Source organism: Colius striatus, chromosome 1 (assembly GCF_028858725.1).
Source record: "Colius striatus isolate bColStr4 chromosome 1, bColStr4.1.hap1, whole genome shotgun sequence".
NCBI classification, from domain to species: Eukaryota; Metazoa; Chordata; class Aves; order Coliiformes; family Coliidae; genus Colius; species Colius striatus.
Window position 1 is genome coordinate 163,973,574 of NC_084759.1, and position 13,696 is coordinate 163,987,269.

The 13,696-nt window shown below is 36.5% G+C and overlaps 1 protein-coding gene across 1 annotated transcript in view; it reads right to left on the reverse strand.

Annotated features, from left to right (window-relative positions):
* Window positions 1-13,696, reverse strand: part of TMTC2 (transmembrane O-mannosyltransferase targeting cadherins 2) — a 252,721-nt gene that overhangs the window by 11,879 nt on the left and 227,146 nt on the right. The window contains exon 11 of the mRNA XM_062016002.1: window positions 13,454-13,517. Coding sequence (XP_061871986.1) covers window positions 13,454-13,517 — 64 coding nt within the window. The remainder of the gene's footprint in view (window positions 1-13,453; window positions 13,518-13,696) is intronic.

The following is a 13,696-nucleotide window of genomic DNA, read 5'->3' on the forward strand; positions in this document are numbered from 1 at the left end:
AGCTTCTATTTTAGAGTAGAATAGCAATTATTGAAATTTTTGGAAGTGTCCATTTCTGGCCTTGAAAATTTTGTGAAGTTCTAATTAAAGGAAGTTTAAATTTACAAGATTTGTAGTATTTTGACTCAAGAAGTTCAGAAGAATGTGAAGTGTGAAATAAGGCTTTGCATCTTTGGCTGACAAGTGTAGCCAGAAGACTTAAATGATTAAGAACTACATTAATATTTAAACTGTTATATGTTTTCTAAAATTATTTAGGTATAAGTAGTTGTATAAGTTTCAGGAACGCTGTATAAAAACCATTATGCAACTTGACATAGTTGTTCTGAGTACAAAGAGTAAGAATATTCCCAATTTGTTCAAGGCTTAATATCACATACAACCACTATTAAGACAGATCACAGAAAAAACATGATAACAGAGCATTACAGAAACAGGGAAAAACAAGCAGTAGATTATGAGGCATTGTAGGATGTATTGGAATGAATTTTGACCTTCATTCTACGCCTCAATTGACATACTTTTCGCTAACTTTCCCTGGACAACAGAATTAATCATTATTCCTTTATTGGTAATAATTTCACTGGCAAGAAAGTAAAATTGATGTCTACTACATGAAGTGCTACGATTTACATAATAACTTGGCTTATCAATAGTGTCTGAAGGGATTTTCAAATTGATCACAAAATGAAACCAGCATAAAAAATAACTGTATCTTTGTTAAATAAAAAAAATTCTTGAGATTATATATCATTCAAGGAACTACATTTTTGTTAAAAAAGCTTGAAAATATTGTCTTAATAACTATTTTCTTTTCTGAAATTTCTGCATCGGAAATCTTAAAGTATTTGCATATAAATATTTTTTTTCCTTCCCTTTTGTACTTTTTCACCTGGCTCCTATGACATCCATGCTTGCTGCACAGTGTTTGTTGCACAGTGTTGCTTGTTGCATAATGCATTATTGAATGCTATGTCCACTCTGTCAGGACTTTGCTTTTACCCTCAGATTAGGAGAGCAGTTGAGAAGAGAAACAAAATGTCCTTTGCAAAATGTTGAATTACATTAGTCCCTGTAATTCATAAGAATTCATACCTTACTCTCTGCAGGTGTTACCTATACATTATTTAGCAATTAAATCTACAGTACATATTAAAATTATTGACTTCCAGAGTAAGTGCAGGGATTTATTTTTTATTCTTGTAGTTTTTAAGATTTTAAGGCTTTAGTTTCTAAAATTTGGTCTTTTGATTGCTAATAGTAAGACCACTGGGCATGAACTGCTTATTTGGCTCTCACAACTTTGTGACTTGTGCAAATATAACATTACTTTCTGCAAGGACAGCCTTATTTACCATATTTGAGTAGTGACACATATGATTACAGTGCTTTGTATATAATTAATATCAATAACAGCAAGATATGTTCAGTAGTAAATCTACACTCCCTACTCTGAAAGGTTGCACTTGACACCGAATATGCCAGTAATTGCTGTTTATTGAACAGAAGCTTTCTGTCTTCTTCAAAATACTTTTTGTTTTTTTAATGGACAGAAGAGGCAACACTGTAAATAATATTTTTCCTTTTAAAAAGGTTTAGTGAATTATTTCTGAAGACAACAATTAATATTTGCAGGACTAGGACCAAGAAAATAAAGTTAAATTCCTGTCTCTGAAATTCAATGTTAAAAATTACTCAGTGAAACCAGATGCTTGCTCCAAGCCATCCCAGAAAAAGCCCTCTGTGACTGGAGAAAACTACATTCTATGATTCCATGATTCTATGATTCTATAATCCAGGGATACTATGTTCATTATGCAGTTCCATAGTCAGTGGCTCAGGTTAATCGGCCATCTCATATTTGCATTATACTTAGTACTCATTCTGTATGAACACCACAGGATCCTACAGAAACTAACTTTGGGTCCTACATACCAGCAATCCTTTTATTAAAGTTAATTTTCCTCCCAAATCAAAAGCTTTGCCTCCTGTGTAATTTCCATAATCTGTTTGCAGAAAGCATTTTCTTCCTCTATTATGGGTAAAACATCCAATTTGTGAAATAATCAGCCAAAGCCTGCATCAATGCATCTATTAGAACAGAATCCTTCAAACACAATTAATGAAGGATCACGTATTGATCTTTCAAAACCCATAAAAATAAGTCTGATAATTTTAAGTGTATCAACATGCAGCTAGAATATGAAGAAACTACTGAGTTATGACAAAATTCCACCAAATAATGCCACCATAAATATATCAATCATTACCCCAGAGAATTCGAAACACACATAGCAAACCTTCATATGGAATTTAATTAAGTGTTTTATTTTATTTTCATTTTTACTGAAACTATTTCTATATTATTTCACATTATAATTATTTTCAGTGAGCTTTGGGCAGCCAGATGCTAAGACAAGTGGCACTGTTACAAACCACAATATCAGATTAAAGCTACTTACTGTTACAGGACAACCTGAAGCATTAGTAGAACTGCTAATAATAGAGCTATTTGTTATATGGAAGACTTGTTTCAAGAGGGTAGGTACACCTGAATGCATATTTGCTCTGCAGTAAAACTAACTGTGGTAAATAGAATAATGTCAATGCAACATGCAGAGCTGACCAACATACAGTGGTTCAGAATGCTACAACAAAGGAGGACTGTTCTTTGAGGGAAATGAAAATTTATCTATCCCCTCCTCACAGCATCTTCTCATTAGCAGACATTTTATCTCTGAACTGTAACTGTCCCAGGGAAAAATACATTCAAATTGGTACTGAAGTTATTCTTAAAGACAAGTTCCAAGAAAATTACTTCAGCCAAACACCTGCCACTCATTCCCTTCCTAGCAGTCTGCAAACATACAGTTCTTAGGCAGATCTCAGACCAAAATTGGCCTTATTGTAGGGCATTTTTCCTCTACAAAATCACCTCAATATTCCAAGAGGTGTGGGAGGATAGGGAAGAATACTAATTTTCAAAAATATCCTGTGAAACAGAAATGTAAGTTCTCCAGAACTTGTGGTAGAAAAAAAAAATCTAATAAGATATCCCAACTCACAACTAAAAAGAATAGAAGAAAATTAGGAAGTTAATTTATTGCAAAACGTCCTACTGACACTGTATTGTTGCTGGTTTTGTTTCATGAACATTAAACCTACTTCCTTTTCAGTTCTAATGTTGTAATAAACTCACGGCATTGTTTCCAGAATCAGCGCTAGAAAATCCTATTTAGGAAAAATCTTGCTGGACTATTTTTTAATTGAGTTCAAACAGATGGTTTAATTTCTGAAATGTTAATCTGCTGCTGTGAGTTCTGTATTTCATGGCATTTTATTTCTGATTGACACTGAGGGCTACATTTACAAAGCAAAGCTAATCTTGCTCTCTCCAGGAACTGATGCAGGCAGCATAGTACTCCCTACCATGTTACTATCAGACTGTGAATCACAATCAAGTGCATAGGTTTATCCATGATACATGGATATTTCTATTTATTTCTATGACTTCAGCAGAGACTGCATCTTTACAAGCTACTGCTACTTGTCATCTCAAAGCAATGATTTCTTCTATTTAACTCAGTAGTAGAAATGTAGGCTGTGACTTCCTATTAAAAAACAGGCTTGCAAAACTAATTAATTATTCAGTAAATGAACACCAGTTGAGTACAAGCACAACTATATCATTACACTGAAAAGTAATCACAGAAAAAAGTTATCTACTAAAATGTGGATGAGAAACATTAAAATGCTAGATGAGATAAATATGCACTCCAAGAGACAGGCCTCATAGCCTTTTTTCTTCAAATAACTTTGATGGTGGACTCAACATATCTACATACCAGATAAAGACTTCAGATTTGCATAATGAAAATGCATACAAAAAAACAGAAAAAAAAAAAAAAAAGTGAGGACACTAAGGTTTCTATTCAAGTTAACTGAGGTCCAGACCTACAAAATTTCAGAATCAAAGGTCTTGACAGGAACAAAGCTCAAGTATTACTTGGCATGAGAATTTCTTCTCTTCAGAGAATTTATGACCTGTCTATTGAGAATTACAATCATCTGAGGGGACCAGAAGAACAGTGTTCTCTATCTAGGTAGGTCCCTGGAGAGGAAACAGAACTTACACCTTAATACTTGGGTGATTAACTTCGGAAGCATCACCAAACTTATAACAAACATGCATGATTTTTGTGAAAACATAGTCTTCTTGTTCTTGGCGATTTAGTCACATAAACATTTTGAACACTGTGGACAACAGAGCCTAGAATGGAAAATAGGTGTATAAACCAAAATACTCTGGAATATTCTTTTTTTTGTGAAGATTTCATCAACAGCTGCAAGCAGCACACGGGATTGCCACCAGTCATACTGAAAATCTTGTATGACCTATGTCCTAAGTGAATTAGCACATGAATTATCAGAGTTTCTTTCTCACAAATTACGTTAAGCACAAATGCTGTTTCAACAGTTCTTGGTAAGAGTAATCAATAACTTAAAGAAGATCTGAAGGTTAATTAAATTAGAAAAAAAGACTTAGCATATAGTTGCTTATTTCCAACAATTGGTCCTCATGTTGAAGAAAAGCATATCTATACATAGAATCAGAACAGTTGGAAAAGACCTTTAAGATCACCAAGTCTAACCACCAACCTCACACTGTTAGGCCCAGTACTAAACTAAACCATATCTCTCATTTACAGTTCACAAACATGAATTACTCAGAAAAATACATTATACCAATAATTACACTGTGGAAGGATTACTATTTATGGGAAATTCTTAAACATTTTCAGAGCTAAAAATGAAAAGTAAAGCACTCCAAATTGCCATGACAACAAGTTTCTGGCTTACTTTGCAATGTTTCTGGGTATGCAGTTTTCTGTTTGAAAAACTACATTGAGAATAGTTCATAGCTACTTGCATAATTTCACTTGAGGAAAACAGAAACTACACAGCTGAATTTACCTGTCAAATGCAGGAGAAACAACAACTTAAAACAAGTGTTACTGCAATGCAATATCTATGTAAGCAGAAGAAACTCAAATGTATTTTCATTTCAGTAATTCGAACTTGCACAAACAAAATATCTATATATTGATTAGGATATCAATGTACAATGAATTATTCTAGATGGGAAATAAGTAGTAACTTAAAGGCATTTTAATTCAATTCCAAAGCTCACCAGTTACACTGAAACAACTGATCTCAGATATTTGAATATTTAGTTGTTTGTATAATCAAAAGAGTATAAATGAACTCTCTATAATCTCACTCTCACAAAACTGAAGCGGAGAACTTTAATGACATGATTTGTAGATTTCTCCTACTCGACTTACATGAAGATGGATCACAATATTGAGAACCATAGTTACCCAAAACACATTAAATCTTGGCTTTCACAGAGTTGCTACAGTGAAAGAGAAAACATACATAGAATTTTCTGGGGTAAGGCTGTAAAATGGTTTCATGTATTTCCCAAAGGAAATTCACTGCTTTCCACAGTTGAGTAAATTGGTGTTCAAATTACACAACTCATCCTGATGTTGTGCTTCAGTATTACAGGCAAAATTCCCCATTCCAATAGCCTGTGTTCTTTCTTTGTCCCCTGATATAGATCATAGAGATGGAAAATGCTATATGAAGTTTTTTCTTTATCTGTTGTTTTTTTTAAAGGCAGGAGGAACTAATCTCTGCTGCAGTAGGAATACTTTAAGATTCTGTACAACAGAACAACAGTCTGTACACAAGCCTATCTTAGAAGCTGATGATTGTGTACAATAAAACAATTAAATGTGTCTTTAAAATATTTAGGATTACTATGAATTAACATAATTGCAAATATAGAAAGATAACTCTTTGTTCAAAGGAATAAATACGGTATTCCCCAAATAGTTGGACACAGATAATATATCTGCCTTGCACTTGGCCTCAGACAAGAAGGATGAACTGAATATAAGGACCTGGCAGGGACGAAGCAACAGCAACAACAAAAGAAAATTGAGCCAGGGGCCCAAATTAGATTTAAAAAGCTTTCCATCTCAGGAGGGGCAGAGAGAGTTTCTGCATGGATAAATTCTTTACATGGAGAAGTGTTGCTATTTCTGTGCAAACATTGAAGAACTTGTCTGCCTGAAATGAAGGGTAGCTCACATTCAGTTAATCTTAATTTGCTTGAATTTCTTTATTCTTCATCACTTTCTGTTAGGCAGGCTGAAAGGTATCACAGCTATTCTAATATCAAATCTCAAAGTCAGTCTTTTATTGCCTGTCCACAGGGAAAATCTACCCAATTTACAGTAAACAAGAAAGTACTTTCTCATCCTTTTGAGATCAGAGTGTGGTGGCCTGTCTTTCTAGGGGTGCTCGAATATCTCCTCTCTCACTGGAGACAATCCATACCTAAGCCTCCTCCCCTGTATCTTTCTGAAGTCAAACTATTTAAAGCATGCCATCTGGAAATACCTTTCACATCTGTTATGCCTATCTTCTCATTAGGAATCCCCAGAACCCTTTTTAGTCACTAAAAGTTCTGCATGTCATACAACAATTGGTTGAGTCTTTAGGGAGCAACAGAGGAAGAATTGAACCCTGGGAAGTTTTCTTATTCCTCACACCTTCACCAGGAGACAAGAAAGGAGGCAATTTCAGAATGCCAAGAGTGCTGCTGGGCTGGAAGGAATACACAGCCATTCATATCATTGAGGTGAAAAGTTTGGCACCCTTGAGAGAAAGCTGTGAACAATGCAAGGCTTAACAGCAGCTGATACTGGCAATGGGAACCTGTGCAGCCCTGACACAGTGCAGGAGAAGCTGGGAGCAGTATGGAGAAGACAGACAATTAGCAGAACCCATACCTGACCCATAAGGCCTACTTTTGTATTTTCTATAAAGGCAGACACATGGAATGGAAGACAAATAAACAGGGGAATCTACTGAATGCTAACTACCTAAAAAATACAGCTCTGTGGCTATTCCATGGCATCAATACATAAAAAGAATTGAGATGTGTTAATTACTTTGAATAAGAATGTAAACAGATGTCATCTGTTTGACCCCATCTTCCACAACATCTTCATAGGAAAGCTCAAGCAGTGTGGCTTGGATGAGTGGACATTGAGGTGGATCAAGAGCTGGTTGAATGACAGAGCCCAGAGGGTGGTGATCAATGGCACGGAGTCGAGTTGGAGGCCTGTGGCCAGGGGAGTTCCACAGGGATCGGTTCTGGGGCCAGTCTTGTTCAACATTTTCATCAGCAACCTGGATGAGGGGACAGAGTGTACCCTCAGCAAGTTCGCTGATGACACCAAACTGGGAGGACTGGCTGATTCCCCAGAAGGCCGTGCTGCCATTCAGCGGGATCTCAACCGGCTTGAGAGTTGTGCAGAGAGGAACCTCATGAGGTTCAACAAGGATAAGTGCAGAGTCCTGCATCTGGGGAGGAACAACTCCGTGCACCAGTACAAGCTGGGGGTCGATCTGCTGGAGAGTAGCTCTGCAGAGAGAGACCTGGGAGTCCTGATTGATAATAAACTAAACATGAGCCAGCAATATGCCCTCGTGGCCAAGAAGGCCAATGGCATCCTGGGATGCATTGAGAAGAGTGTGGCCAGAAGGTCAAAGGAGGTTCTTCTCCTCCTCACCTCTACTCTGGTTGGGCCTCATCTGGAGTCCACTTCTTGGCTCCTCAGCTCAAGAGGGACAGAGAACTTCTGGAGAGAGTCCAGCACTGGGCCACCAAGATGATCAGGATCTGGAGCACCTTCCATATGAGAAAAGACTGGGAACTGGGGCTGTTTAGTCTAGAGGACATAAGATTGGGGGAGAATCAGTCTTATGTCCTAGTGGGTGTCAGGAGGCTGGGGCATCCTTTTTTTCTATTGTAGCTAGCAACAGGACAAGGGGTAATGGGATGAAGCTGGAACACAAAAAGTTCCACTTCAATATAAGAAAAAACTATTTCACTGTGAGGGTGAGGGAGCCCTGGCACAGGCTGCCCAGAGGGGTTGTGGAGTCTCCTTCCTTGGAGGTCTTCAAGACCCTCCTGGACATGTTCCTATGCAACCTGATCTATGTGGACCTGCTTCTGCAGGAGGGGCTGGACTAGATGATCTCTAAAGATCCCTTCCAACCCTACCATTCTATGATTCTATGAAAAATGTTTGAATATAAGGATTTCCGACTGGAAAGTGCCATGCTTTGCTGACAACGACATATGGTGTAAAAATCTTATAGGTACTCTTTCTCTAGAGGGCTGAACATTCAGGAGAAAGTCAAATAGGAAAATTTGGCATGTTAACACCTACGGAAAAAATGTATAGTAAAGTAGATCTTGGTTACATACGTTTCAAGATAAAACACATCATATACTTTATTTTTAAAAGATGTACTGTCGGAAGTATACACATTTTTTGAAGCCTTGTCATGAATAAAATCCATATATTATGAACACTTCCCATAAGGAGGCACCGAAAGCATGTTATCTATAAGGTGGCTAAAAAATACAGTCAATTATCTGGAAATCACTAGCATTCTTCTTTCAGCTGTTAGACAGCTTGAGGCAGAGCTTACTGCAAGCCTGAAGCCTTTTACATGAAACCTGTGTTCCAGCACTAGGGGGAAAAAATAAAACAAGCACTTGTAGAAACTGCTTTTTAATACGATATTGTGTTAAGTGATTACATAAACCCTTCATGTCAAGAAATAGTTTAGTCCCTCACATGGTTAAACCATCTAGTGGAAATTGTATTTATTTTGCTTATAGGTACATTTCTCTTTTCCCCCTCATTCTATGTGTGTGTCTTTACGTATGTTGTTACAGTAAGACATTTAATCAAGCCTTTTTGAAGTGGTAGAGTGAAAACAGCTGTTTCTGACAATGTGCAGATGACATGGGGCTTAAAGCTGTCATGAGCTCCAGATTGCAAGCAGCACTAATATGTGGTTGGGATGGTAGTGACTTGCAGGTCACGGCACCTCCTTAAGGAACGCTTCTAAGCCAATCAGCTCAAGGTGGTGGCTCAAAGTCTTAAGGCTCTGGTGAGCTCTCCTTTATTTAATACTCTTGAGGTCGCACTTCAAAGTGCCCTTTCTTCTCAAGAGCCTTTGGCCATATGTGGAGGTTCTACAGTAGGTTTTATAAGATTGGCTGCTTCAAATTTAGATTTAAAAAACTAGAAATGCAGTTCTGTTACACAAATGATACCTTAAAAGTTGAATATAGCTGAAGCTTAAGTCAACATCTCACATTCTTGTAAAGAATGCCAATTTAAAGAGAGTTTCTGGATGACTGATTTTTTTTACTACAAAGTGAGCTTAAAGTTCACATTTTCAAGTGCCTAACAACTTGTTACAACAATTTCCTGGTTTGTGAACATTACAAGATGTAGAGCACCTAGAAACCATCTCTGAATACAGATTTTCCTCAGAAATATTCCACCCAGAATAATTCCTGCATAGATGTCTTTCTGTCCAAGAAACTTGCACTTTCATTTCTTCATGCAAATGAATTGGTTAAAATTAGACTAAAGTGATTAACATACATCCAAGCCAACATTGCTAAAACAAAGACATATGTGCTTCTCACTGAGAAGGCTCTCTAATGATTTTGTTTTGATCATGGTAAACACATAATGTGGGAATGCATTTTTTGGAAAGTATTCAAAAACATCCAGGGGCTATGGAAGCAAACCTCTGTAAGTTACCTATAAAGCTGAAGGAGGAAAAGACAGTCTTGTAAGAAATAATTCATAGCAAATAAAAGTAGACTCCTTCTCTGAACTGTTTCCCAGATTCCTCTCTCCCTCTTGGCTCTCCAGGGGAAAGTCAACTCTGTAAAGCCTATTTGGAAATAAATAGACACAATCCTGAGAATGCCTGCTTCTTCAGTGAAGTTTAAAACAAATGATTCTCATCTCCACAGCAGCAGTATATTCTACAGAATATACCACTCTTCTCAAATTTGACTGGAAATTACTTGATTTTTTTTTGCACCCAAGCTGCATTTCAGCTGGTGCTGCTGTTGTACCAAAGTATTCTACTAAAAAAAGTTTAAATTGTTCTATGTCTGTTTTCCTAAAACCAATGACTTGCATGTTTCAGAGATGTTACACTTCTCCTGTACTGTTTTTCTAAGGAAGTTTTTAGCCTCCTTGGTCACAACTTACATAAACATGGATTAGTTGAATGAGAAAGTGTCTCAGACATGAAAGCATATTGTTTGCTCACAGTTGTGACCCAATCTTGAAACACTGAAATAAAAGGCTTTCTTAAGAAATAAATGCAAGAGTGGAGACTGTTGTCTGGAAAAAAACCCACTGAAATAGTCAGCTAGGCAGCTCTGAAAGTCATAACTCAGATCATCATTTAAACTCAACTCGGGTGTAGAAAAGCTCAGCAGAGCAGCTTCTGGATGCAAAGGGATACACTGTGAAGCAGGTGGGGAAGTATTGTGTATCAAGTATTCCAACAGCAACAGGAATCGTAGAAACAACAAATAAACTGATTCAAAAGGAAAACAAAGTGAAAATGATTTGCTAACATTTAGTAAAAGACTGAGTTTGTATTATTGCTAACACCTCTAATTGCTGCTAAGGATGGTCCTTTATAGTAGTGATATTAGAGACATTATGAAATATGTAATATTTGTAAATAAATGAATGTAAGAGAGTGGAAATCTGAGGTTTGTTTCAGGTTGCACTAGCTGAAAAACTCTCATGAGCCAGACATGTGCCTAACACTAAAGAATAACTGATAATTTAGTTGTCTTGGTACAGTGAATAACAAAGGAGTTAGTAACAAAGAAATTAATCTTCAAGATGGGATCTGCAGGAGTGATTGGGGAACCACAGAAGAAAAAACAACAAAAAAAAGTCATGCTGAAAAAAAAGCCAGTAGAGAGCCAGTTTACTTGGGATCCTGATTCATAATTCCCTAATGTCAACAGGTACCGTCTCAAGCACCAGATGGGGGAAGGTTCTTCGTAAACAGATGCTTTTAGCAGTTAATCATTCTAGAAACAAGACTGAATCATTGCACAGAATGAGACTTCAGTGCTGTCACACTATTCTTATTGAGAGGGAATTTGGGAATAGACTTCTTATCAATCAACATTAAATAGGTGCACACAAATATACATATAGATATGTCTCTATATATGGAACTGTATGTATGCATGCATCTGTACATGCCAACACATTCACACATCCAGCATTATGTATCTTCTACAAAGAAATGTTTCTGTATCATTAGTGATGGATGCAAAATGAAAATCCTTCAGCACTGTACTTTGCTTAAGGATATTTGTTTAGCATCTTGACTCACACAATTTTGCTGATCCTTCATATTCATAAGACAGTGAGAGGACAAATAGGCTATATCCAAAATAATGAATTAAACTGTGGACATTTTCAAGCCATAAGGATGGTTCCTACACAGCTGTGGACTGGGCAACTGAAGACTCTGAGAGGGTAGTTGGATCAACGATAGAGAATCGTCCTGGGCACATTTAATTCACCAGTACAGAGGTAAGTATGAAGCACACAGGACTTTGCTAATTTGCACTCAATACTCCTTTGGAAAGACTGGGAGGTTCTGTCATACCATGTCTGCATTATATTGCTTAGTACCTAGAAAATCTCTGCTTAGATGCCTGCAGCACTTCCTCCCCTCCTTCACTGCAGAGTTGTTCCTCTCACATTCTCACTCCCCACTTCTGTCACAGTTTGCACCTGTGTAGTAACTTTTTTCCCCTTCTCAAACATGTTTTCACAGAGGGCCCACCACCATAGCTGATGGGCTCAGTCTTGGCCAGTGGTGGGTCCATCTTGGAGCCGGCTGGCATTGGCTCTATCAGATGTAGGAGAAGCTTCTCACAGCTTCTTACAGAAGCCTTCCCCATAGCCCTCCCATTATCAAAACCTTTTCACACAAACCCTGCATCACTTGTTTTTTAAGTTGTGAACCATATTCATACTATGTTTGAACATAAAAGTGAAATTATCTCTTAAAAAACCTGAATATCAGTATCTATCATTTTAATTAAACTAATCAAAGTTAGAAGAAAGTTGCTATAATAAACAGTTCTGATGACCTTATCCTGCAAGAAAGATTCTGGTCTTAACATGTAAAGCTTGTCATCAATACCTATAAATATCTATACTTTTATAGCATCATTGCCATGAGCTAATAGTCCTCAGTTATTTTCAAAGCTCTCTGAGAAACCTCACACATATAATCATTTTCATAAAAAGTTAAATACAAATCAATATATTTCTGAGTTTCTGAAAAATACACAAGAGTACAGCAAACCAAAGAAGAGGAACTGCGCCAATTTGAGGCAACTATGGGAATTCTTTCAACATCAAGGTATCAAAGAAACAAAAAGTCTTGCATCTGAAAGTGTAGGGAATCACAGCATTTAAATTGCTATTGCACAAAGTATGAATTAAAGAATTACACAGATCTTTGAAAGTTTTTTTAAGAGATGATGTGAATGTAATTTTGCATGAGTAAGTTATTTTGGGGTTTGATTATACTGTGTTAGCTTGCTTTCAGTCTTAGCTGGTGTTGCTTTTGATTCTAAGGTCTGAAAATTACCTTTTTAAGCCTGTATTTTAAAATCTTTTTGATTTTTTTGTTTTTTTGACTGAAATTGATAACTTGTATCCTCTAATTCAGCACTATACACTTCTGTGACAGGAATGTGTTCTAGATTTTATTTATTGCATAGACAAAGTATCAGGTATTTCAAATACATTCTGCCTCATTTGTATTCATGAAAGGTCCTTTTTCCCCAAACGTGAAGGTAACTGAAAAGAAATATAACATTGAGTAAAAAAGGGTAGAAAGAAAATATTTTATTTGTTTAGTTCCTGGTGCAATAAAATTGGAAATGAGTTTTTCTTTTTAAAAGGGACCTGTCACACACATACTGATATATATTTGTCCTTCAAGGAAAATGCATTTCTTTGCCAATGTACAACCACCTCAGAGGTAAATACCTCTGCAGTAAAACTATCTTTGAGTTTGTTGTGCATTTTTGCCAGAAGAACAAAAAGCATAAATGTATATTGTTAAAATGTCTTAAACAGTGAATCACACAATAGCCTTCCATTCTCTTTTACTAGTGAAAACAGATGGATTTAGGAGAGTTTTCCAAACAACACATTTAAAGGTAGATAGATAAATCTAAATCTAGAAACTTTTTCCAAATATGTTAGCCAAATAAAACTTGTTGCTAGGACACTTCACTGAGGTAACTTGAAAGTATAATGATTAGTCTGATAAATGAGCAGCTTCATCTGACTAGCCAGTAATTCACCATTAAAAGAACACATAATATAAGCTGAGAGATGCTCCCGCAAGAAGTTTCTCCTCGACACAAAGGGTTCAGTACTGTACTGTGTTTTTAAACTTAAGTAATGGACATCATTAAGAAGATACTTACATTAGGTCTTAATCCTGCTGCCATTTCATAATACCTCTCAGCTTCTTCATTGAGACTAGCTTGTCTATCAGGAAAGAAAAAATAATTACAGTTATATCTCATTTTCCATAGGTTAAAAAACAACCGATACCTAAAGAAGCATAGCTAAAATCAAAACACTCTAACTACTCCCCACTGTTTAAAAGTATCACACTAACAAAAACATAAAATCTGTCAATCTAAAAGAGTGGAGTTTTTTTTAGG